Source organism: Gavia stellata, chromosome 16 (assembly GCF_030936135.1).
Source record: "Gavia stellata isolate bGavSte3 chromosome 16, bGavSte3.hap2, whole genome shotgun sequence".
Lineage (NCBI taxonomy): Eukaryota > Metazoa > Chordata > Aves > Gaviiformes > Gaviidae > Gavia > Gavia stellata.
Window position 1 is genome coordinate 17,248,355 of NC_082609.1, and position 26,895 is coordinate 17,275,249.

The following is a 26,895-nucleotide window of genomic DNA, read 5'->3' on the forward strand; positions in this document are numbered from 1 at the left end:
ATGTATACATACACATATCTATTTTAATACTGGAAATACATATACTTACATACTACATAAACACACAGAGCCTTACATCTATATATGCACACACAAATATATATAAACACACATACAGACTATTGGGTGAGGGGGTTCTTTCTTGTTTTTCATTTATATCAGGCTGCCAACTCCAGCTCTGAAGTACTATTTACCTTATTATCTTACTACTCACAGCTTTAGGACAAAACCTTCTGTAAAATATCATTTCCCTTAAGTGGAATGTCAGGGGAAATATGGTTTCAGAAGTCACGAACTGTACAGCAGGACTCACACCCAGTAAGGAGAGATGCCAACTCAGTAGCTCATGAAAAGCTTTTAGGCAATGGTTTAATAGGATCTGCTGTTCATATATTGTACAGAGTCAAATTTACGTATTATCTTCCCAACAAACAGTGTGAATGAATTACTCTGGGAGCTTAATACACTTATGACATTTATGTCACTATGGGCAGACTGTATCGATAGCTGGCTGTGCTGAATGTATGCAATACTTCTCTTTCTTGCTCCTTTTATTTCTGTCAGAAAAGGAGGGGCTGCTACCTTGGGGTCTCTTCCAAATTGTCTCAATGTCAGATGCAAAGCCTTTGCAAAGGCAGGCAACATCTTTGGGGGAAAAAAGAGAGAGCTGTCATTTATGATATGCCTGCATACTCACAGAGTCTGGATCGATCGGAGAGGTGCAAAGAGCCCCTTGCTGATGGTCTGCAGTTTGTTGTCATAAAGAGATAGCAGTTTGAGATTATGCAGACCTTGGAACGTGTTTACCCTCAGGCAGTTGATCTTATTGGCATTGAGAAGCCTGAAAACAGAGGAAAGGTTTATAATTCGTTAATCTTGTAATAATCAAATAAAGACAGACTGAACTCTGGGGTTAAATCTAAAAAATATTAACCCAGTCACCAAAGCCAACCCACATTTAAAGGTCTTCATTTGCCTGTTACGTTAAAAAGGTGAAAAAAACACAGTCAACATTAGTACTCTCATAGCTAAGGAGTATACAGACATGTAACAGTGCAGCTGTCTTAAAATACTTAAAAGATTTTTTTTTTTAATGCCCAGTCCCCTCCTCCCATTTGTGTCAAAATTCTACACAAATATTTAAAGAAGGCTTCGGCTTAATATACATAGAAATGGCAAATACTCCCCACGTTGCTATTCAATGCACACACACATACACAAAGTCCACAATGAGAACATTTTTTTTTTTTTTTTTTTCCAATTTTCACTACCAGCAGCTGTCTTAAGTCTAACTGAAATTCTGGAAGTTTGACATCTTTTGGTAAGAGGTGCAGGGTTAGTTTGATCATGGAAGGAAAGAAAACATGATTCTCCTCAGAGGCAAGAAAAGAGAAGTGTAGGGTCTGGACTAAAACTTACTGAAAGGCAAGCTCACGTCATACCCAAGGATAGTCAAGCAGTGGAACGGGTTGCTCAGAGCTGTGCAGTCTCCTTAATTGGAGGTTTTCAAGATGATAACGAATAAAGCCATGAGCAACCTGCTCTGACCTAATAAGATCACTCTGCTTTGAGCAAGGGTTCTCCAGTCTCAATGGCTAGTGACCACCTGAGATCCCTTCCAACCTCCATTGTCCTACAACTCCATGAATCTGCTCCACTCCAGATTCCCGTGCAGTTGTGGAAAAGCAGCACAAAGGCAATTTACTTTTTTTTTTTTTTTTTTTTTCAGATTTTGCACATCTACACAGCAGCCAGTTGGCAGAACTAATCAGTTCAGCCAGAAAATGTTGGACAGCACTTGTGCAAGTTTTCTTAGATTATCCAGCCAGAATTCTGCCATGTATAACAAGAATATACAATCCCAACAACAAGCTGGATTTCCCTCTGAGACAATCAAACACAAGAACACTGAAATTGTCATTGTCATCTGCATATGTGGTATTTTACACTTAGAAGGAAAATAGGCAGGAAATGACCTATTCTTCTTACAAAAGCCATAATCTACATCTTCTGACTACCAGCCACCTGAGAAAAATGCTACTTTGCAAACAATACATGCTGTTAACTCAGTTCTCTTGGTCACAAAATTCTTGCTACTTTGTCAATGAGTTTGAAGGTCTTAATATTGCAATATTGTAGCTCTCTATGAGGCTAATACTAATCAGAAGACAAACGTATTTATAGGCAAAAAGGAAAAGACATCCTCCATTCCTCAGCAAACAAATACATCATCTTAAACACGCCTCTAACAGCACAGGGAGCTTCTGTTTTCAACAAACTGCACATAAACCACTATAGACAACAGGGCAACCTGTCACGGAAGAAATGCATGCTTGTTAGCAGCACATGATGCTTTTATTTTGCTCTAAAAAAACCCCCAACTGCAGAAGGTGCTTCCCCTGCATAGCACCCTGCCTTTACAGCAATCTGAAATCTCTTCAGCAATCTGAAACCTTTGGAACACTGTACACTCATTACAGCTCTCTGCTCTTACTGTTGTTTTGGTAGAGCCTCATTACCGCAGCAAATGGCTACAGTAATTGTGATATGTAAAAGATGGACATGTACTTGGGTAGAACCCTTTCCTCAAGGAGAACTGGAATGCAGTGCTTTGGAACGTGAGGGTGTCAGAGCAGAAGTTACCTTTCTAGCCAACGGAAAAGTCAATATCAATTTACCTGAATTTTCTTCTTTATATGTCATGGAAAAAGAAGCTTGACATTAGACAAGAGAAAGTCCCATAGAAGGCAATGATGGATAAAAGAGGTTACATTTTTGCATGAACTAATAGCTAAAATAATTTTATGAAATCATAAGCAGCACTAGTATGATCCCTCTATAATCTGTATTTCTGTGATAATTATGTGACACCTAACTCATATTCCTGTTAACTCCACCAGAAGTAACAGGGTAATTTTCATATTAGGCTACAGGAATAGTTCCTCCCATGCATTCGAATCCTGAGATTTTGCTCCAACAGCAAACATCAATGTTATCTCTTACTACTTGTTTCTTATCGCTATTCGTACGTCCAAGCCAAAGCAATCTTCATTCTCTCTCGGTTCTCGTGCACTATGCATTTCTCTTTCAAGCTTGTACATTATCTTTTCCATAAAAAACAGGTTAACAAGTCATTAGAAGGCAGAATCAGCTACTGAGTTTTGAACAATATCCTACTTATGAACTGCTCTGTTCACAAGGACAGGGAGCAGAAACCAAAGGATCTGTAATGCCTGAGTGGCATTTGAACACATCTGTTCATATGTGCCAATTAGGCATCACAAATCCTTTGGTTTCTACTCCCTGTCCTTGTGCACTGGTCCCACACTGTTTTCAGGTAATGCATATTAGCTTACATTGGTTGTTCCATGACAGAGGCTTGGTACCTAAGTTACACAGGAAGAAAACTGAAAGCAAGTATGTGCTTCAATTTATTTTGCTAGATGCTATTTTTTTTTCCTAATATTGTAGTAATATTTTACATTGCAAGCAGTATTTCTAACAAAGCATAAAGCAAAACTTAGAATAATCTCAGTAATAAGAGAATTTACAAGTGAACGACAGTTGTATTCGTACATGTGGACAACCAGCATGTCTTTTTGTGATGCTTAAGAAGTGCACACACAGCAGAGCTGCGTTGTGCAGATGCTATTCACTCCTGTGTGAAGAGTGGGCTTGAAGTCTAACCATCATTGATCCCACTTAATAAAACCTCCAAGCAAAGCTGACCTAGAACTGTAGTGAATACATGAGAGTTGAATTCGTTCTCTGATTAGTTTCAATAAAACATGAATAAACCCAAAGCTGGAAATTAGAACTTACAATGTGACAAGTTTTCCTGGCATGTATTTTCAATGACTAGATTCATGGTGATATAATCTGCGACATTTCTGTAAGAGCCAAATACCAAAAATGAGAGAAACTGATCATATATACAGCCATAAACGTAGAGGCACGCTCTCTCCTTTACGCATCCGAGAAGGTAATTTGGAACAGGAAAGTGCTTGTGCAGACTGTTTAGAAGTGGGAATTCAGGTGCTACACAGCTTTTCTGAGGTGACAACACCTCTTCTGTATATCATCTGCACAATATAGTTGCAATACCTAAATCTAAAGAGGACAGATAGTGTGCTCAACAGTAATACAGATGTGGCCGTATTCGGTGGATCATGAAATAGGTTAATGGCCTATTTCCTGTCAGAATCAGTGAGAAAAGGCATGGGGGGGAGGAGAAGTGAAAAACTGTGAGACAGCAGAATAAATCATCCCTAAAAATTTTTACCTCCTACTTACTGTGAGTTAGAGGACAACTTTTGGCCAGAAGCATTAAGGTTTACATTCCTTTCAAAACTCTCGGTTATTTTAAAATATTCCCTCAATGCATATTCCTCTACATAAATTGCAGTTCTTTGCTTAATCTTTCTTCTCTGTCACAGTCCCCCTAATGGCATCTAATTATTAATTATGTATACAAGGCTGGCCTCACATGGAGTTAAAAGTGGTTATACTTTTTTTTAAAACACAAAGGCAGATGAGAAAAACATATTCTAGGAAGCAGAAACACTGATCCTTCCTTAAACACTGAACCATGCTGTAAAACATACTGAGGGTTTCTTTTCATTGGACTCACACCAAAAGAAGGGACAATATTAAAAGCTGATTTTACTTAAAAAGAATTAAATAGTATTTATTTTGCACCAATATACGATGAAAGTAAATTCCACTAATTTTCCTATTTTGTTATCAGCTTGATTGGATGAGATTTACACACGTTCTCCAGATGTGGTGCAGCATTCAAAAGGAGGTTAAAAATTCAAGTAGAAATAAAACCGCCTGCTATCCAGAGGGATGAAAATGGAGACTTGAGTTAATAATCCATCATCCCTCTGGATATGTTAAAAATGCGAAGAAATTTCTTGCAAGCCCAGGACCACCACAGAATACAGGAGAATGGTTAAAGACCTTGTGGTTTACACACCATTGAAAGCAATGAGCAGAGCAGAGCAGTATTACGATTCCATGAACCCATTTCCTGAAAAAGTGAATTTGTCCACGCACGTTGAAATAGTAACGTGTTTCAGCTAAGCCCTTTGAACGAATGTGTACTCAATTGGCACTGTAATTGTATCAGATACTCATAAGCACCATCTACATAATTAAGATGGTCCCATAATTGAATTATATGCCCAAGCACAGTTTCAAGTGATTAACGTTTAAATAACATTTTGAACTCCAAACCCAAAATGAAAAACTGTGATTGGATTGAAAAAATTGTTTTTTAAGAGCAAATGGGGATGTTTATATGGCTTTTACCCCTAGGAATGTTTGTATTTTCAGCTCAGCGAAGTCAAGTAACCAAACTATCAGCAAATAACTACGGAACTTGGAGAATGAAACAGCAGCCTAGCAACCTTAACACATGCTGGAGACTGCAGGTTGATTTCTGTTGCTACAGGATGGACCAGAAATCATCCTACATTAATGAGCCAAAAGGAAAGCGTCAGGGAGAAAAGCTGCATGGAGCCACTGGAAAACTTCTCTTTCTTTTTCACTAGCTTTGTGTTTTGACAGCGACGACAACATGATGAGAATGAAAATGTTCAGCATCCCATAAACTGGCTGGCACATCCCACATGCCAGACTCCACCGAGGAAAATGAGAACTCACCAGAAAAAGGCAGATGTAAAATGTATAGGAGACTTGTAAGGAAGAGGGGAACTGGGTAGCACTTTTGCATAGGTAACAGCAGAATACAAATTGAATATACATGACTTTTATAGAATATCAATAGTCAACGGTTTCACCTACATTCAAAGGGCACTATAGGGCAGCAAAGAAAGGACTCTTGGCAGAAAGCATTCCTTAGGATATACAATACCTGTTACAAAAAGTCAAAGAACTTTTTGGCATATTTTTTTTCAGCATTTTCTCTTGACATTCGTAGGGAACCAAGCGTCACCTTTGATTTAACACAACTTACCATGGGAGAACAGCTGAAGTGCCAATATGGAAGTATCTAGTCAAGTACTCCAACCTCCCAGCAGTCAATGACAAAAGCAACTTCTAATGACAGAATTGTGTGTGCCCCTGCTTACTTATTGGCAAAATAATTACATTAGGTTCCAGGAACGTTTTAAAATGGCCTGGAGTGTAGGGGAGCAATCTGACTGCCTCTCACTGTGTCAGGATATTTAGACATCTACTAAAATTTACATTTTCTAATGTGATGACTGACCACTGAAGAGTCTGTCAGTGCTTCAATTGATAATAACCAGTGTGAAATCATCATCATGCTTGCTTGAACCAACTTCAAGTGTTTCTCCATGTTCAGGAAACTGGATGATGGTGATGACAAACTTACTCAATGTAAATTAAAATGGAAAAGTCATGAGCTGATAATGAGTCAAGAAGGAAGCACAGAGCACAGACTGACAGTCCTGTTTTGGAGAGATTTTAAAGGCCTGCTTTCATTCCCGATCCAAAAGACTACAACTCCAGTTGAACACCATCCATAAAACCATCCTGCGGTACTTGTGTTACTACCTGGAGAATTATAAGCACATGTTGTCATAGCATCTGGACTTCTGTTACTCACAATTCAATATTGTCCAATTTATGCCTGCAGATAAGGTCACAGCTGATTTTAGATAACTACATGGTAATTCAGATGCACAGCAGAATAAACATATTTTCTCAACTTCCTGTGCTATCAGGGAGCTAGTTTCTTGTGTAATAATAACTAGGAGAGTTTCTGTCAGGTGAGTCCAGCTTGGAGCACTGGCGTCAGAAGAGCTAATTAATTACATGGTGACGTACGAACTAGCAGTTGTTTTGGGAAGCTGCATGCAGACAGGCTACAGAAGTGACACAGAAAAGGCAGATGCTGTTGCAGTCTTTCATTAGTGCTTGACTGTAATTGTATTTCTGTGTCTGGCAGATGCTGCTCCCTCACTTTAACAGCAGTTATTGAGTTTAGTAATATTATCACAATAGCAGCCTAAATGCAGAAATCTGAAGGAAAAAAAAAAGCTTGAGGCAAACAGCTTGAAAACAATTCTAAAGCTATTAAACAAGTCTGTGCAGCAGAGAGTATTCTGTCCTGGACTAGAAGGACGAGAGTTGCATAGTAGCTCTGCTGTAGCCAGAAATATTTTGAGTAATTCAGGGAAAAGTTCATATGTCATTTTGCTAAGAATTTAGAAACACAGAAGCCTGAAATGACATAGGTTGCAAAGGACCTCCAGAGGTCATCTGGTCTGAACCCCACTCAAAGCATGACCAATCTATAGATATTTAATGCAGATATTTACTTTATCTGAGAAAAAAAATATTTCATCAGATCACAGGATAATTCAGAATGGCAGGAAGCTTGAGAGGTTTCGTGTCCTGTTAGACTACCCAAAACAGGGTAAGCTATAAGGTCAGACCAGGTTGCTTAGACTTTTATTCAGTCTGGTCTTTAAAATGTTCAAGGACAGAGAATGCACAACTTTCTGGGCAGCCTGCTCCACTGCTTGACTTGTCATTGTGAAAATGTTTCCCCTTACACCTAGTCAGAAGGTCTCTTTTTTTAATGCCCGTTGTCTCTTCTCCATGAGAAAAATTAAGAACTCCATGGAACAAGAAGATTTTATACATCATTTAAAGCTCAGAAGATTGCTATGGGGAGGAGGAGAGACTACTGTGCTATAAAGGACTTGGAAATGGAAAACTGTAATTTCTTTATTCTGGCATTTATATACTGTTTGCATCATTGTTTAATGATACTTATGTACATAACAGTGTAATGTATACAATACAAAATACTGGAATTGATGTATGTTCTTTTTTTTTAAAATACTTTGTATGGGTTTGTGCTTCACTGGATTTTCTTCGAGCTTCTAACAAGCTCCAAAAGTATACAACAAATAATTTGTAGATCCTATTTGAAGCTTTTAAGTACTAGGATTCAATTTACAATTACAAATCAACATAAGCACTTCAAACTTGGCAAATTTGCCATGGAGATATTTTCCAAGCGACCTCACCAATAGAGCTATGGGAGTACCAAGTATCTCACTATTCATGCAAGGAGAAACAGCATAAAAAGCAGGTTAAAAAGGAGAATCCCTCAAAGCAAAATTTGACTGGTTGAATTTTGGGAAGACTGAGAATAGTTTCTGAAAGTACACACACGACTTGTCACTTCATACAAGTCTATTTTAAATAAAGGTCAGTTGAAGCTGTAAATATTAGATCTAGTTCCAATTTTAACCCAGGTTAGATGATTGGATCTGGAAGTCTAATTTTTCACCACTTTTGAAGTTACTTTATCTGTCAATATGTCAAACTCCAGGCACCAGTATGATTATTGGTCTTTTCCAACTACAATGTAAAGTTTTCCCTAATGATCAGACATTAGGAGAAGGAGGAGAAGGCTGTAAGCTTTTGGCTTTGTTTTATGAGAGAGGAATACAACAAACCTCTGACTGCAGTATATATGTACCCCAGGAGTATACCTACTTCTAGCAACATCAAAACAGAGTCCACTGTAGGGATTCTTTCTTGGCCAGCAAGCCACAGGGAATCTCAACCATAAGATTTAGGATCAACACGCCTGAGCACTTGTATGATTAGTAACTATGCAAAGCAAATTTCCTCAAGGATTTATTGAAAACTGATACTTGCCAGACATTTGAAAAATGATATTTCATCCCCCTATATTATTTTGCTATACAATATCTTTAAACAGTAGAGATTTTATGATACTTTCTTGTTCCAGGAAATAGAGCACTGTGAAGCACACAGTGTATAACTATAATAAAAAGGCTCCCAGAATGTTTGTTTTAATATGGTTGCAGAGAGGAAAGTGTATCACTTAGATATGAAAAATACTGGTTAACAAACTTGGTGCCTATTATCCATGGCTCACTGTCTTGAGCCACTTGACTCACTGTTTCACCGCAGCCTGGCTCAGCATGTTTGCTCATTTGGGAGCAAGCAGAGCAACTGCCAGGTTTATCTGTCACAGGGCTGCTGAAAAAGAAAGAGCTGTGCGGTGTTATGTTGTGCCCCCTGTGCAGTGACTGGCAGACAGTTTGGCAAACTCAAGGGCTCTTGAAAGAGCTTGTCCACATTCCAGGAAAACTGAAAGACAGCTGAGAAGGACATTTAAATATATTCCAGTTTCTAGACAGACCAAGGTTAGTCTAAGGCCTCCGGGACAGGAGTTCAGACTGGGCACAGCTAATGGTTACTTGAAAACTTCCACCTTAAACTGAAACCCTTTCCAGTCTTCTGATATTCAAATGCAAGTTACACAAACAACGATAATTAATCAAACACTATTTTGCAGCTTTGACAGATTGTTGTCCCAATGAAATGAAAGTTTCAGTTTACTGTAAAAAAAAAAAAAAAAAAAAAAACAACAGACTCCAGTTATCCCTTTCTGGAAAACAGTATAGCTCTCTAAAACCCAAATTATCCTAAAATTCTCAGAAGACACTTGATCCAGACTGATGAAAAGAAGAATGTATGAGGATAGGGTACAGTAGCTACAGTAGCTTTCTAGCATCCTCTCAGCTGGCAACTTCAAATAGGATAAGGAAGATTACATGGTCCAAGAAAAGCTTCTGTTCCACAGAACAGACATGTAGTTGGACTTCTTCAATAATGTTTGCTGCTGTGTTGGTTACAATTGCATATTTAGGAAGTCATAAGATTTGTGAAATCCGCAATTTAACAGAAATCCAATTGTGATTATTTATGTGGAGAATGTTAACTACTTATGGTAGCTAATTATAATGAAGACTTCAGAAACAACATTTTAAATTAAACCAATAGGGTTCAAAAAACCCCAGCAAACACCCCCCACCCCAACCCCAACAAAAAACCCGTATTAGCTAACCATGTCTGGTTATGTTCTTGCCAAATATAATATTGGCTTACCCACCTCTGTCTTATAAGACAGAAATACAGAATTCTAATGCTAGCCAGGTGGACTAAAACTTGTTCTGAATTCTTCATTTGCCATACACCAAAGTCAAATGGGGCAGTTTAAGATGCTGTCATGCCTGAGCTGAGCATTACTTTACCCAGCTGCAGTTTCTGACATCAGGGGTAGTGCCTGCAGATGAAAGGCACTTAAACAAAACAATTCTGCCAGAAGAAAAGTAGAATAATCTGGGCCTGTATTGTGACAGTATTTTTAAAGAGAAGGACAATGACGTTTCTGAGAAACTCTGATGAGTCTTAACCAAAATAGTAAATAACAATATTATCTGCTCTGCAATTTCACAGTAATTATTTTTTCTTTCTAAATACAATCTCAAGGATTTTATAGAGTACCTACAATGATTCCCTTTTTCTGATTGTGTCCTGCTTTACCATAACGGCAGTATATTTTCAAAAATGCTCCAGCTCAAGCTTAGGAAATTATACTGGCTACCAGGACATGTTAATCAGAGTGTTCTTATCAGTATGTCTCCAGACTAATAAGAAGAAATCCAATCTAGAGCCCACTGAACACTAAATTAGATCTAATCATAGGGCACTCTTCCAACTGTTCAACAGCAGGTCTAAAACCAATGAATGCCATTTATTTTTTTGGTATCCATTAAAATACTACAAGCAATCCCATAATAGCAGCTTCAAAGCCACGATCAGAAAAGTGTGCAGACAGTTGTTTGCATTTAAAGCATGATCATTCAATGCTCTCCTTGCCAAAAGCTACTTTACGTTCAAACACTTTGAAGAAGACCCTGAAAGGCTCCAGAGGCACAATGCTCTGGGAATCCCATAACGGGGCAACCTACTTGCACCTTCTCAGCATGAGAATGTTTAAATGGTTGAAGTGCAACACCTTTCAATGGTTCTCTGGCATACAGATTTTGCCCGCTTAACAAAAAGGCATCCCTTGAGGTAACTCAGACTGGAAAATTACTGCATCTGGGCTTAAATATGTAATTCGTTGAAAGCTTGCACTACATGCACACAAGGACTACTGTATAAAGGCGCTGAAACCTGCTTAATGCTTCATGCAAAAGTTCTAGACCCATATTTTCATAGGACACTGTGAGCCATGTGTTGAGTGATTTATTATTATTTTTTTTTCTACTGGGAAAGGTCCTATCTGTAAAGTGTCCTGGGTTAGATAGAGCAACTGTGTATCACTTTGAACTTGTAACCATAAAATATTTGGGGTGGGGGAAGGACTATGACAGAGCTCAGGGGTTTTTTTAATATAGTTTCCTTCTCAGAGGTCAAAGTGACAAGTTAAGTTTTAGGTCTCCTTTTGCTTCCAGCATCTTCATTGTACTGAACACAACCCGAGTCTGATAATGACTAACATGCCAGTTATATCAACATGTACTGAGTCCCAGCTTCTAAGCACTTTCAGGTGTATTGTTCTCACACATGGCAAACCACCTCCCCGCTAAATACACAGCCTACTCTTACTGCACAGGCTGGCCATGAAGACACTGAAGTACTAACAAACTTGCAAGGTATGGGACAGGAAAGAGGAAGAGACCTGCCAGAAAAAGCATGTGCAAAAGGTGAAGACAAAATAATTGGCTGTGTGCAGGAGATGAACAGCTTCCCACCACCGCAGCTCAAGGATTGTCATAACCAAACCTTATGCACTCTTGCTTGTCCTTCTCTAGAATAACATTGTCCATGTTTGCAATTAATGTCTTATAGATACATTACACATCCAAGTAGTCCTTCACTTAACATATAGAGCAATTTCAGCTATTTCATATTTTAGTTCTTTGGCTTTGCTCACGGATTTCTAATCCACACCTATGCTTATTTTTATATAGCATGTAAGTGCAGCAAAGACTGTAATCACAGAGCAACACATTCAATGGTGATCATGAACTTTTGGATATTAATTTCTGGTTACGTCAAGACAGTCAGAAAGGCTTAAAATAACATGTCTAAAAGCTACCTTTTATCTTATATTTTATATAATTTATTGTTTGGGGGTGGAGGTTTGTGTGTGATATAAACCAGAATTGATTAATTTCTCATATATCACCTTTACTTTCTGAGTGCATCATCCATGATGGTAATCAGAATGTTAGGAATACATACTAAACGCACTTCACTTCTGCTCCCTCTACTGACTGGCTGAAATAGTAGCTGATTTCCTTCTCTTTGAAGGAGTTACTGGTTCCCAATGTGACTATGGAGACAAAAGTGAGTGAAATTTGCGATTTCACATTTAGCTTAGGATTTTTTTTATGCTACATTAATAAATACTGAAAAGTGTATGATATGTATCTTACCCCTGATCATGACTGTGTGTTAAATCACATGTAGCATAAAATACTCAAATACACAATACATTCTGAAATTATTTTTCTTGCAACTAAGCACATTTGGCATAATAAGAATATGGAACTGGGTACGGCTTGCAACAGTAAGATCTTTCATACTGCCATTTGGCTTGCATGTGCAGGTACTCGCAACACAGGAGCCCTCGAGGATCTAGATATTCAACCACAACACTGAATGTGTAAAAACAATCAGATGGCATCCCCACCCGCACATAGCCAGGGACCAAATTTCCTTTCTTGGACTTCACCGAGTCTCTCATTTCCTCCCCACACTTAAATCCTCTGTATCTATTATCCATTATACACACAGTGCTGTAAAACTGTTGGCACCTTCCTTTTTTTTTTTTTTCAAGCCCTTGCCTCCCTCCTGCCTGACACAGAAACAACAGACTAGCACATCCCAGTGAGTTTTCAGTGGAAAAGGTGATTATATTAATGTCAGAAGCTGAAAAAACAGTAAAACTAGCTAGTCTGTAAAATAAAGAAGAGGAAGGGATCATACTCACAGCAGCTGCAGAGACACAAGATCATCAAAAAGGCCCTGGGGAATCTCTGTGATCTTGTTTCCATAGAGCACTCTGAAAGATTCAGGAAGACAAAATAAATCTTAAGTAACAGACCAGTTTAGTGTCCTCCCACATCTCTGCATTATCATCTTTATTGATCTTGTGCACCATGCCCGGGATCTGTGGGCATTTCATTTAACTACTGATCTCATTTTCTTTTCAGAGAGCACATGGTATTAAATGAGTCGTTATGATTCAGGCTTCGCCTGGTGTTGGAAAGCATTTTTAATGTAGAAACTGGACATCATCCAAAAACTGTATCTGAAATATTTTTCATTCTGTTGAGGGATTTTTTTTCCGCCCTTTTTAGAAATATTTTAACCATTGAAAGGCACTTTGTCTGATGCAAAACCCTAGAATTCTGCTCAGTAATACTGAATTTAAAAGCCAGGGAGCACAAGCTGGTTGTAGATAAAATTTCATATAACTGAATCTCTTAAGATGTAATAATTGGCAAGAAATGTGACACAGGCATCATTGGATAAAATACTATGGCTTCACCAGTGGCTGTTACCATTTCAACTAGCTAATATAAAGAAATTTAGCCTGAACTGGAAATAGACATATATTTCAGAAACTCAAAAACAATTTAGGTATAATTTAGTTATAAAAATCAGTAAAGATTTAATAACACAAATCAGAGTCAGTGTATATATTTATTCAACCATAAATATATACAACCTGATATCCATTATTCAGTTTTAATATTAAAAATATTTCCTTTTTTAATGGAAAAAGGCACATATAGTATCCCCAGAAATTGAACGAAAGGGAAAAACAGACAAAACCACTGTAATGCTAAGATGCATTGCCTAGAGATCAGAGCAAAATCATATATGACAGGAACAGCTGAATTTCAATCATGGCTAAAGTATTTACTCATGTCATTTCTGCAAGTTGATAAAATTTGTCAAAACCAGAAAGTGAGTTAGGAGCTTACTATGGGTCCTCGTAAAAGGGAAGAAGATTAGGCTCCCTCTGAAAATTTTACACCTTCCCTAAACATTTTAATTGACTTCAAATTGGGAAAACCAGTATTTATGTAATTTCTATGCGCTACATAAGACATGGTAAATGGTTATAAAGCAGCTCATGCCAAAACTTTGTTGCTTACATGTCACTAAACTGGTTAATTCCCTAACTTTTTAATGTGGAATAATATGCTAGCAATGAATCAAGTAGCCACGTGAGGCTTGGATGCTGGCTGAAATTCTGGCTTACCCTCTCTTTCAACATTTAAAATATTATGGTGAGTTGAACATACTGAGAAACAAACACTTAGCATGACGGACCATTTACAATACCCTCTGGCCTTCCCAGAGTATTGCCACTTCAGTTTACTCTTCATCAGTCATTGGAAGTATGTCACCTCTGTGGGCGAGTTCCCAGATCAGCTCATTTCTGAGCCTAAATAAAATGAATCTAAATAACACAACACCACTTAGATATGAAAATCTAAACTTGAAACTTCATTTTTCATTACTTTTGTAGTTTAGCAGGAACTGAACTGCTACCCAAGAAACTAATGGTCATCAAGCGTTGTATTTTCTCTAAACAAATGTAACATAATTTCTCTTCATCTACTGCAGAATCAATGTGCTGTTACAGTTAGTGTTTTTTGTGAGTAATGAATGCTAGTACCACTAATTTTTTTCTAATTGTTTCCTAATTTCAGCTTCAGAAGACACACACAATTTCCTACTTCAACAAAATTTCATGCAATTTTCATGCAAAGCTAGCCAGAAGTGATGGCTGAACTTTGAAAGGTCTAGCAGGTCCATTTAGATAGCAGTTTCAAAATAAGAGATAACAGTCAAGTCACTGAATTTCACCGGGCTCTAAAACAACATCCAAATGGCGGTCTCACAGACTTCCTTCTGAATAAAGTAACTGATGTGATCACCTGTATCAGGAAGCAAAAACCTCTGAAAACAAAATATTTATAAAAGGTTAAAATATTAAGTTAATGCCCACAGAATCCAGTATATTTCCATTTCAGTTTCCAGTCTTTCTGAACAACATTTCTTTAGCAAGTGCATCATCTGTATACAGAGTTTAGATTATAAACTCTGTGATGTTAGACGAACATCTTCCTTAGTTTTGTGAAGTAGCAGGATCATCAATGCTGATCAATAACGCATAATACTGCTGCTTGTAAGAAAGAGTTCAGAAGCTAAGCTTTACAAAATGCCCATGGAAAGAAGTAAAAAAATGCCCACTCCAGTCTAAGGGTTATTCTGGCTGTAGACCTAAAAACACTTTTGTAAAGTCAAACCTTAAAGAAATCTCAACACTCATATCCAGTGCAGTTGTTAGTTATGGTACTACTAAATGCAAATATCAAAATAAGACTCTTACTAGAGTAATTTTTCATTTACTTTTAATTTAAGAGTCAAAAGGTCATAGTGCAGTGTTCCATTGAATTTTAAACCTTGGACGTGTTTATACATCTTCTTTATTATTTTGAGCAAAATAAACCAGATTAAAATAGCTTATAAAATAAAACAAAGCTTCAATTTTTAGAAGCCATGAAAAGAAAATAAGCATTTTCAAACCTAATTTGGCTTATGTGCATGTAGCACATTAACATTCGAACAAATTAACAGCTAAACAAAAGTCAGTATGACAGCTCAGGCACTTGTCTCTAATTCATATTCATGTTCAGCACTACACAGAGCCAAATTAGCTAGTGCCATTGTCTGCCTGCCATGCCAGAGCTGAAGTCAAACGGTCCTACAGAAAGAAGCAAAGAGGAGGGGACAGGAGATACATAATGCATTGCATGTCATTTCTGGAGTTCCTGATTTCCATTTACTCTAATAAAAAGCACAGAAACTTTTGCTTTCCCCAGAGTTCTCATTTTTTCTGTTTAAGACAGGAAAGCATACTCATACCAACAAATATGAATATTGGTCAGGTTCTTGATCCAAGATGCTCTTGTTCTGAATGTACCAACTGCTGCATTCCTAACAGTGCTATGAATGAGTTAGCCTGCAGAAAAGCCTGGCCAGGTTAGGTACACTCCATTATTGCAGCCACTTTCCTCTATGTCCTGTCATTCTGCCCATCTCACTAGCATAAACTGCAATGTTTCCAGAATTGCAGCTTTGGGGAAAAAAGAAACCAAAAAAAAACCCCAAACAAAAAAATAACTTCAAAAGGCCATATAACAGGAAACTCAGCCAAGTCAATTCAAGAACTTCATTTAAATCTCCAATGCTTTTACCAACAGAGATAAATTCTAGGAGATTTGCCTATGTATGGTATTACATGTTCTAAAAACATGTGTTCACTTGCATCCCTCACATATGTTGCAGGACATGTAGGTGTCCTGGCTACTCTGCAAGCCTGACACAGGAACACAACCCTTCTTCTATCCCCTAGCACCTGAAATTTTAGACGCAAAGTATTTTTTATTGAAAAGACACTAACAAAGTTAATACGTAATAAAAATAAAATCAGCTCAGCAATTGCTGCCAATAGACAGCCAATCAGTGAATCAGAATGACATTTATTAGAACAAAAAAAATTACTAAAATTTTTATTGTGTGCTCCTGATTGTTCATTTGGTTCTCAACTTTGCTGGGAAACAGAGTTAGCCACAAGTCTGACAAATACCATTTACTGTCAGGTGGGGAAGATAATACCCTAAACATGATGTACATTTTTGGGAGAAAGAGAAAAGTGAGCTATAGCTTAATTCTATATTCACAATGCTAATCTTAAAAGTAGCAACTGGAGACTAAGCCAAAACTCTGAGAGACCAGTAGGTATCCTTTTTCTTACTGTTTCTTTCTTTCTCTTCTCACCACACACGGGAGTCTCTTTTACAAAGATGGAAAGCAGCCTGAATGGAGAAAAGAGTCATAAAGATGTGCAAACACATCAGACTTGCCAGTGCATGAATTTTATTCTTGTCTTTTCCACAAGGCACGTGTATCTAATACCAGAATGACCAGTGTGAAGAATCTTTCACTGTACTTTTAACTCAAGCAAACTTTTCTTAAATTTTTTGAAGGTGGCTTTCCAGCATCAGCAAGTTGCTGTTATGCCACAGGTGCAGCTGAGCCATCTGAGGGCTATATTCTTAGCGACACGTAGCGCCATCAGCTTGCCAGTTCACGGCTAAATGCTTTCAGCATGGCCACAAATCACAAGCTGCAGTTCTTCAAAAGTACCTGGCAGATTGGCTCACAACTTGCAGGAGTTTTCAGGATGCAATTAACCTTCCAAACAATGGGAAGGACAATGCACATAAAGCACAGACCCTTGGTTGCACTGCAAGCATTTGGAGGAGATCCCTGGAAGAAGCACCCTATTCAGCTGAAGAGTTATTATGGATCTGCAATAAGAAATTATACAAATATATAAAAGTGATAATGAGGTGTTATTGTTTCTTCAGCCTGATTCTGGCATCATATTTTAATATTCCCCCCAAAACATATCTATTCCAAGACAATTAAATACTAAATTTCCAGTTAAACAATTAATTGTTACTAGTAAACTTCAAGTTTTGCAGATTAATCCAACTGATGTTCTAAGTAGTTAAAAATAAAGATTAAACAGTGAAAACAGTAACTGCATAGATTTGTCTAAAAGCTTGGGACATACCAGACAAAGAAAGCATTGGAAGCACAGATAGCAACAAGTTTGTTATCTTGGTTGAGAATGTAATTAAGCATGTAACAAACCTTCAGCGGCAGGGTTTTGAAACATAGAAGTCGCACTGATTCTTCACAGTCTCTAGACGTTCTGACCTCTTGAACAATTTTTAAATTAAGGAATTTGCACAGACTTTAACAACACAAGGCCTTTCATATGCACTGAAGTTTAGCATACCACCTTCTAAGGGTGTGAAACAATAATTGCTGTGTTGTCTTTATTTTACAGTTCTTCGGCCTACCTTACTTGCAAATGTAGTTGCAATTTAGCTGCTTCGTTAAGCCAGATGCCAGAATATAGAGATTTTTCCCTGGCAGGTGACACAAAACTTTTTGGGAGTATGAAAGCCTAGCACAGAATCCCTTACTCTAGACCATATGGTTTCCAGCTAAGTGTTCCTTTATTTTGGCTTGGCTGAAACATTCTTACTGAAGTGTCAAATTTTGACTTTATGCAATGTCTTTTTCAGTCCTCAGAATGCTTTTAACTTTCCTTCAGACTGTGAAAACTATTCTTGCTAGGAAGAATTATATGTCCCAAGCTACATACAATGGCACAGGCTCAGTAAGAATTCAAGTTTTCAAAAGAGGAGGAATTGATAGGGGTAAAAACAGCAATAAATTTCCGATATCTGAAAGAAACTTAGACACGTAATTTTTTTTCCCTGCACTATTTCATATTTCTTCAGAACAAGTTAGGCTAAATAAATCACGGTAAGACTACCCAAAGCAATTTGTTACCTTAAAATAAGTTTGGCAGTTATTGCAATAGACAGTGTTTTATTGCAGATTTCAAATCACCATGAATGACACCACATACATCATCACCCAGGAGATGATGGTCTAAATGGGACTGCTATGTCAAAATCTAAGCTGTCTCTTGTCTTTGTGCCCAGGCTGATCTAAGCTTTTAAATTGTTCACTAGCTTAATTCAGTATATGAACAAAAGCAAAGGAATTCTCCCTCTGCAGTGGTCTAAAATTTATTCATTCAGTTTAACACACTGAAGGCTTAGACTATTTTGTCATATCTCATAAAATGTCCCCAGACAGTCTGGATATGGCCTTCCAGACCTACATTTGTGGGAAGTTTACTGACCCCAAGAATAACATTTATCTTTGATACTATTAACAATAACCAAATGCTGATACAATCCTCTCACTGATAGAGACAGATTTTGAGTTGATTAAATGAAAAATTAATTTACTTCAGAAAGTGCATGCAGCAATCTTGAAACATGAAACTATTCATAACTTAGCCCTCATGTTCTGCGCTGAGTTATTAACCACTCCAACTCCAGCGAAGTGCAATTCTAACTATGTAACGCAAACACCATGTACTACAAATAGAGCATATCTCGAACTTCTGCTTAAAATTAAGATAACACATTCTTTTGCAATCAATCAATTTTGCCACACTTCTCAATGCAAGGGTCCTATTTGCTCTCATGTTTACATGGAATGAAGTACGGGATGGCAAGACTAATCCCTCCAACACAAAAGCCACGGCTACATTACCATGGCTCACTTACATCTGTGCTGCTTAGTGTTTTTTAGATTCAAATCATCTAAGTTTTTGTTTCTCATCTTGGCTATTTCATATGGTCCCAAGTACTGCACTAGCACTACATCTCACAGCCTTCAATGTATACACCCTTGCATCATCTCTTTGAGACAGAGAAAGACTTCCAGTTTTTCAAGAGGGGAGACTTTGGTATAGAGAAGCAGTTTATTTACCCAACAGCTGCCACTGAAATTATGCAGCATAATTTCTTCCTCCCGAATCCCACAGTAGCATCTTTAAGACTAAAGACCCTTTTTCTCAGGCGCTGCTCCACAATACTCTCCATTCTCCATAAGGGCTTTACAGCAAGCTCTCCGCAACTCTGTTCGCTCAAACCCAGAGACTGGATCTTACTATATCTTCAGTTTTGTCCATAAATGAGTTTGAAGTTTGGTTCATACCAAAAATATGCTAAGGATCTAAGCCCTAGTGCCTAAATATTGAAAGGGAACTTCAGACACTGTAACAGAATTAAATCCACAGACCATACAGGCCCAGAGGTGACCAGTGACTCACAGTGCCACCTGCATGTGACACAACATGGGGAAAAGGAAAAACCAGAAAACTCTGGGAAGAAGAAAAAAACATTCTTAAAGAAGAATGATTCCGGTTCCTTAATTGTTGTCACAGCCAGGAAGAAAAAAAAAGTTATGCACATGCCCAAATATTCCTAAGAAAAATGGAATAGAAATTCCTTGTTCCACACAGTCATTATATGAATAGGGCACAAAAACCCACTGAAAAATAGGCATGGAGAAAAGACTTTATTTTTTTTTTCTATGTATGGGGAATGGAGAAGTCTTGAGTCCTTACAAGAACAAGCTTGCCTTTCTTTTGCTAAATGCAGAGAAAACCTAAGGTAGAAAGAGCTTCTTTAAAGTGTTAAGATTCTGTGACCTGTTTGACTCCCATAGGTGGATTTCTTGTTAGAGAAAAATATATAGATTTAAAATAAAAAATTATGACCTGCTAGCATATGGATCACTTAGCACTTTTAAAAGATTTAAGTTTTATACATTTGAGGGGAAACTGCTTCTGTAATAAACATTCCTCTGTTTTGAAAACTATAATACACCATTTTTTCTTCCATCTCTACACAGGTACAACAGGCAGAGTACTCTGAGAAACAGTTCTGCCTGGAAACACTAACCTAAGTTAACTTCAGAAGAAAGTAGAGTAGCAACCCACTATATATAGGCCTCCATTAGCCAGTTAGACTAACAATGTTGGCTGTCTTCCAGATAAGCACTTTCACTCTCTTAGACCCACAGGGAGCACTACAATTGCATACAAGCAGGGAGTAAAGGGAGGAGCAGAAAATGGGAATAATGCAGGGGAAAAAAAGGTAAGGATTTCAGGCAGTAGAGCAGTACTTCATTTTTAATGGAAACAAAGTTGCTTACTTTCATTTGTGCATTAATATTTTCCCCTCCTTTATTCTTGTTTTAAGTCAACTAGCTGAAAAGTCCAGCTGCTCTGTGTGCACGGGTTAAACCTTAATGGTGTCTCATTAAAATGTATGCCACCAACCAGATTTGACTTACATACATGAAAAATGAAAGTTACTCTCAGCTGAGCTGAAGCATTGTATGCAGAGCAGTGTTCCTTCAGGGCATGCAGCTGACTAAAGTTATTGGGGCCTCAGGCACCAAAAAGACTGAGCCGCTTAAAAGAGAAAACACTAGTAAGCAAACTGTCTTACTTCATTTCTACCTCCTTGTTCTTTCCCCTTTGGCAGTTTCACTGGGAGGGCTGGCACTTCAAAGGAGTCATCTTCTCTTGCGCTTACTTGTCTTTCTGCAGTTGACAGAACTGGACTGGTGGCTATAGCAGAGATCAGATGAAAGAAGATCCTCTACTCCTCAGAAGTAGAAACGTGGGGGAGGTTTCTTCAGAGAAACCCAGATTCTGCAGAACAGCAGATTATCTTGCTCCATAAAGATATCTAGGGCTCAGAAACTGAAACAACTACAGAAGCGACCAGCAGGGAAGAACCTGCCAGAGGTCTGGGTGACAGGTCACGGAAGATCAGGGAACTAACTCTTGCCTATCAGCCATAGGTTAAAAAGTTTGTAAGAGCAAGTCGCAATGAACAGCAAGAGTAAAACCTTCCAAAAGAAAGTAAAAGCCAACGGCAAGCACAACGGTCAACCAAACCTAGAGGAGGCAGCTAATAATTTCAAGGCTGGAGTCGATACTGTCCTAGAAACCAATCTGCCAAAGAGAGGCAAAACAGACTGTGTGTTACAACAGCATTATGTGGCTGCGGTAGAAGGAAACTGAGGCAGAGACAAACACTGAACGCAGGAAAGACTGCTCAGAGGCAGTTTCCTTACTATAGCCCTTTCTGAGCTCCATCTCATCTCTCTGCCCTCTCTCTTCCCCCTTTGTAACTTCCTAGCATTAACTTAAGCACTATTTTACCCACTTGGATACGAACATCTTTAAACATCATTTACTTAAAATATTGTTTTGGATGACAGGGCAGAGAATACACAGCCATTTCACTTGCTTCTGTGTGCAAGTCAAAACACTATGAATTCCTGCCCAATTTATATTCTCATTTCCTCTCTGTCCACTCTGATGTGTTCTGTCCCACTCCTGAGGCCACGTGGGGGTATCTGAATTAGCTATAGCTAAAGCAGAATAACTTTTGAGTTGGAAAGTCAACACCAGTAGAAATGTCTTGCCTGTCCAGCTTGCTACTAGCCAGGAGGTATGCCAAGACCAGAAAGCTGTAGAATTGCAGCATCAGCAGAAGTTTCATACTAAGCCAAAACTGTAGTGTTCAGTAGATGTCATTCACTTACTGAATCATTTCCAGACAGCATTGAGGGATTTGACCATTTCCACAGCATGTTGAATGACACCACCCTAACTATTCAACAAAGGCTAGCAACACTTAATATCTATTTCTGGCATTCTACCAGCTGGATTCAGGGCACAAAAAAAGGCCCATCCTTTTGCATTCTGGCTCAAAAGTCCACTGCAATATGTAAGTTAAGTGCTGAATAACCTTCTAATATTAGCATTAGTCAACAAGTTATACAGGCTGTTAGAATTATCCAGTATTCAGAGAATAAAATTATGGCAGCTTTTAGAAATAAACTACACTCTTAAAATAAAACTGTGTTATATGAATATTAATGAGCTAAATGTTTTAAAAGCGTCTTTAAAATTAACGCAGGTAAATATCATTCCAGTTGAGCTTACCCTCTTCTCTCAACCTGGGGCTCTTTCTAACACTCTGTTATAGCTCATTCTCCATATGCAGCTTCTGACCTTGTATTGCTCCTTTTACCCGTTAAAAGCTCCACTGTTTTAATAGTGCTGCAGGTAGCTAGGTTGAAATATAGCCGCATTTAAATTCAACTTGGTGCTGAAACAGTTTCTGTGTTCTATAAAGAGAAACGAATGGTTGTCAAGAGATCCTACCTTCCTTTTATCTTCAGTATGAGGTCATATTTTAGTCCCCTTCCAGCTTAATAAAGTAGTAATTACAGCTGAGAAATGTAAACATTTTCTTAAAAGCTTGGGTTCTTCCCTAACCAGTTTGAAAAAAAAACAAACCCAAAAACCAAATAAACGTAAAAACTCACAAGACAGTGCAATCTCAGTCCTTTAATACAGAAGAAAAATACAGTATGGGAGTATTTCCCCTGACTCCTCCCTGATTAACACCACCAAACAGTGTCTGAGCTATGACGAGGTTTTTGTGTGCCATGATGAGTTGGGGGTCATGGGTTAGCCTGCAGGTGCACATGTACAGTAGTCAAATTAACGCAATGATCTGATAAAGTGAACAAGTCAGTAATCTTGGGGATGTTCATCTATAACAGAACTTACTAGAGACGTGTAAACAGTTCCTCCTTCTAGCCTTCATGACCAATTTTTCATTTACAAAAGATGAGATGCTTCATGCAAGCTGGCAATTGCACACAGAAACTTAAGTTCTCCCAGACAGCACATGATCATTTTTATTTCTCTTACATGCAAGCTCTCTCCAAATTCCCATTCAGTTCTATTTTCTACTTACAATGAAATGAGAGATTTCAAGCCTTTGAATGCATCAGGCGCAATGTCAGATATTTGATTCTTGCTGATGTCTCTGTAAAGAGAAGGGAGGATTAAAAAAATATTTGTAAACAAGAATTTGATGAAAATATTTTACCTGTAGTTTATTGGAAGAATATACTTGATACAAAAACAGAACTAAAAGATCATATTACGTCAGAGAAATTATGAACTACGTAAGGGCACAGATGGGCAAATTCCAGGAATGATCAGAAAACATCAGTCAGTATAACAGGCCATAACCCCAATAAATCAGCAGCTCCCCTGTTAAAAAGGTCTTTCATTTTATGGACATTGAAACAAAGAGTTTTATGAAGAGCTTTGAAGAACAACAGTGAGGTAGCCCATTGAATAAAACCCGTTGATAAAACCATCTTAAGAACTTCTAGTAATGGAGATCGCATTGTGACTCTGTGGGGTGGCCCTCAAGCACGAGGAGCAGCCTGTGACAAATCATAAAGGTTGTCTGAATGTTTAAATGGAAGTCTAACTTTATAACGCCAGAGAAGACCGTATTTTGATTATAAGTGAAATGATAGATAAGGTGAGGAGAGGTTCTAAGGTAGCTGGAAAGTGCTGGCAGTACATGCATTGATGCAGACGGTGGGATTAATGGTGTCAGCATGGTGTAGGCACCAGGGGAATGGCTTCTGAGGCAGCAAGACTGTGTTTGTCTAAGAGAAGAAACCTTGTGGCAAATGAGATGTAAAGATGAACCTACGCATAAATACCAGAAACATGTAGTATAGTCAAACAAAATTCCCACCAAAACCCTAGGAAATTCCACTAAGGGTTAGTCTCAATTTATATGAAACAATAACAATAATTCTTAGGATGACAAAATTCCTCTAAGGTAAGACGTCTCCCACACCATCTCTGTTTAATACCAATGGGAAAGGGGATGGGAAACAGACTACTCAGCGCCCCTCCATCCCAAAGCAGGGACCAGTGTCACCAAGGAGTTCAGCACTGTACCAGCGATGTTTGGTTTTTAACGGCCTAGAGAAAACAAGCAGCGCAAAATTCTCTCAGGACCTTGATCTGGTGAGGCAGGCGAAAAGAGGGTCACCACAGCTCTGGCAGGGCTGCCTAGAGTTTTCAGACACTAGGGAAAGCCTTCAAGCATCTGAATGGAAATAGTGGACCTTTGAAGCCAGCAGCACTGCAGGGAACACCCAGTGCGTGGCAGACCCTATCAGGGAGCCCCAGCAAGATGCCACCCCTTCAGCTATGATGTGAGTGGAATTCAGTTATAGCCTGTTATTTTCAAGGGAAGGTGTGTTCATGGTTTGGAAAATACCTTCCAGTTTTAATCATAACCAACCAAGTACACAAAGATAAATATAGACTACGTCACTATTTCTTTATACATGGAGCCAAATTTACAACATTTGGGACCCGGATGCTCAGAAGGGGGTGCCTTATCATGACTGTCACTGCAATCCAATCTTTCTGTCAATCAGTTCAACCAGGTGCTTAGCTACAGGCGCAACTTTCAGCCACCTCATTGCATTCACTGACAGTTGGTATCAGCTTGTATCAGTAGTATTAAGTTGTTTCACTGATAGCTGAAGCTGGAGTAATATAGTATTTCATGTACATCTTCACTGTTATTTCCACTGGGGCACACGCTAAGGATCCCAGTCAGACTCTGAATACATGTCACATGAACGTCACGTGAATATAGGAATCAGAAAGTAAGAAGGTTTTCCATTCTATACATGTTTTGAGCTACGAATTCCGTTGATTAAAATTTTAATGAAGTCCTCTAACTGTTTTCAAATCTAGCCACATAAAGTGGGATTTTCTTTGGTTCTTTTATAAGGTTTGGTTCTTTTATACGGCTCATGAAACAACTGCTCTGCAATTTACTGATGTTTTCTGTTACAACATCCTGCCTACAAGGACAGCATTCAGTAAAGATTTCCAGTTCTTCAGCTCAACTCACAGCAGCCAAATTTGTGACAGTGAAAACAGGAATATTTATTTTTATACAGGGTTTTGTGAAACTTGTTTAGACTGCCTGGTAGCATTTGCTGGTTTTTATCTAGTAATTCTTATGTAAGCAGAAGTCTGATGTGAATCTGTTCTATCTATTTATTGAGGAACATATTAAAACCTATTACAATGACATGAAATCATGAGTTTGCTGAACAATGACAAGTATCTGAAAAGGGGCATCTGGTTGTTGAAACAAGTATCTCAGCACTATTTTATTGATTTTCTACATTTCAACACTTCCATCCTTTCTCTCTCCCCATGTCCGGATGCTAATGAGTGTATAACTAATGGTGCCTGAACGTGCATAAATGCCATGCTGGGTGATGACATTCACTCACTTCATGCAGATGCACTACAATCAGCATTAGAAGATAATTAGACACATTATTTCCTTTCCATTAGAGCCCAAGCTCCACTGCTGTTGGATAAGGAGCCTCCATCTCCTTCTGACTTGACAGAGGCAGGGATTCAATTATGTCCTTGTACTTTTGTTCCCTTCCTTTGGTCTGCTTTGGTAAGATCATCCTATTCTGTGCTTGATTTACATCAAGACAAAGAGATACGGGTTCCTCTAACGTGCACGGCTAAGTCAATTTAGATCACACAAGGCTCATTTTCATAGTTAAGGGTATCTCTGAATCACTCAGTGGAAATGTGGCTCTTCAGCTGGAAATATAACAAACTTATCAGTATTCCACCCAGGCAGGGAATACATTAGTCACCTCACACTAGTCTCCCTGCACCTCTGACAGCACGGTAGAGATCTTTCAAAAGGTTGTTGAACACACCTTGGAGGGCGGCTGTGCTCAGTTACCAGTTAGGGATAGAAATTGTTCTTGACTTCACACCAGGGGAGCAAGGATACCCTGTGAGTCACTGTATAACATACGACTGTATGGCTTAAATGTCTTTACTGTAGAAGGTTTTGAAGGAAAACAGATTTATTTTTAGATGCAGCCAAATGCAAAACTATTAATAGCATTGGATGAATATTCTCTTTGTCGACTAACATTATTAGAAACAGATTACTTGATTATCTCTAACATGTAAAATGGACTGTTCTCATTTGACAAGGGTACTCAGCAAAAATCCATGTCATATATGGCTTGGTTTTTAGAAGCTGCTTAAAAAAAGTAGCAATGCCACAGAGCTACTGGGAAGACTGTGAGATCTCAATGCGCTTTCTGCTAATATACAGTAAAATTAATTTGACAACATAAAATGCCACTACAAGCATCAGAGCTAGAGAGGTACAACCACATCTTTCAAAGTGGCTCTATGTACTTGGCTCTTAGTCTTATGCTACAAACTTGTCAGTTAAAAGCCTCAGAAAAGCAAAGACAAAATGGGAGGTAATGCCATAAACTTTGGAATGCATAGGCTAGAAGTTACAGATCTATGGTACAAGCACAAGTGCTATGTAAATTATTTCAAAATGGCATGTTGGGGCTTTGATACCTCATGCAATAATGACAACTTCTGTCTCTGGAGATGGGATGTATCTCCTTCAAGCCCCTCAAACCTCTTCTAAAGCCCTTGAATAATTGAGCACAGAGCTAGGACCTGTTACATTCACCCCCAAATCATCCCAGATTATATCATTCAACTGCATATTTGAATCCTACAGGTGCCAAATCTTCCTTCTGAGACAGATACATTTACCTTCATGTAATTAATTGTGTGAGAATAATGAGGGCAATTATGATGAA

The 26,895-nt window shown here is 38.3% G+C and overlaps 1 protein-coding gene across 1 annotated transcript in view; it reads right to left on the bottom strand.

The window, feature by feature from the left end:
* Positions 1 to 26,895, bottom strand: part of SLIT3 (slit guidance ligand 3) — a 534,144-nt gene that overhangs the window by 140,290 nt on the left and 366,959 nt on the right. The window contains exons 11-13 of the mRNA XM_059825130.1: positions 23,148 to 23,219; positions 12,827 to 12,898; positions 698 to 841 (exon numbers count right to left, since the gene is read on the bottom strand). Coding sequence (XP_059681113.1) covers positions 698 to 841; positions 12,827 to 12,898; positions 23,148 to 23,219 — 288 coding nt within the window. The remainder of the gene's footprint in view (positions 1 to 697; positions 842 to 12,826; positions 12,899 to 23,147; positions 23,220 to 26,895) is intronic.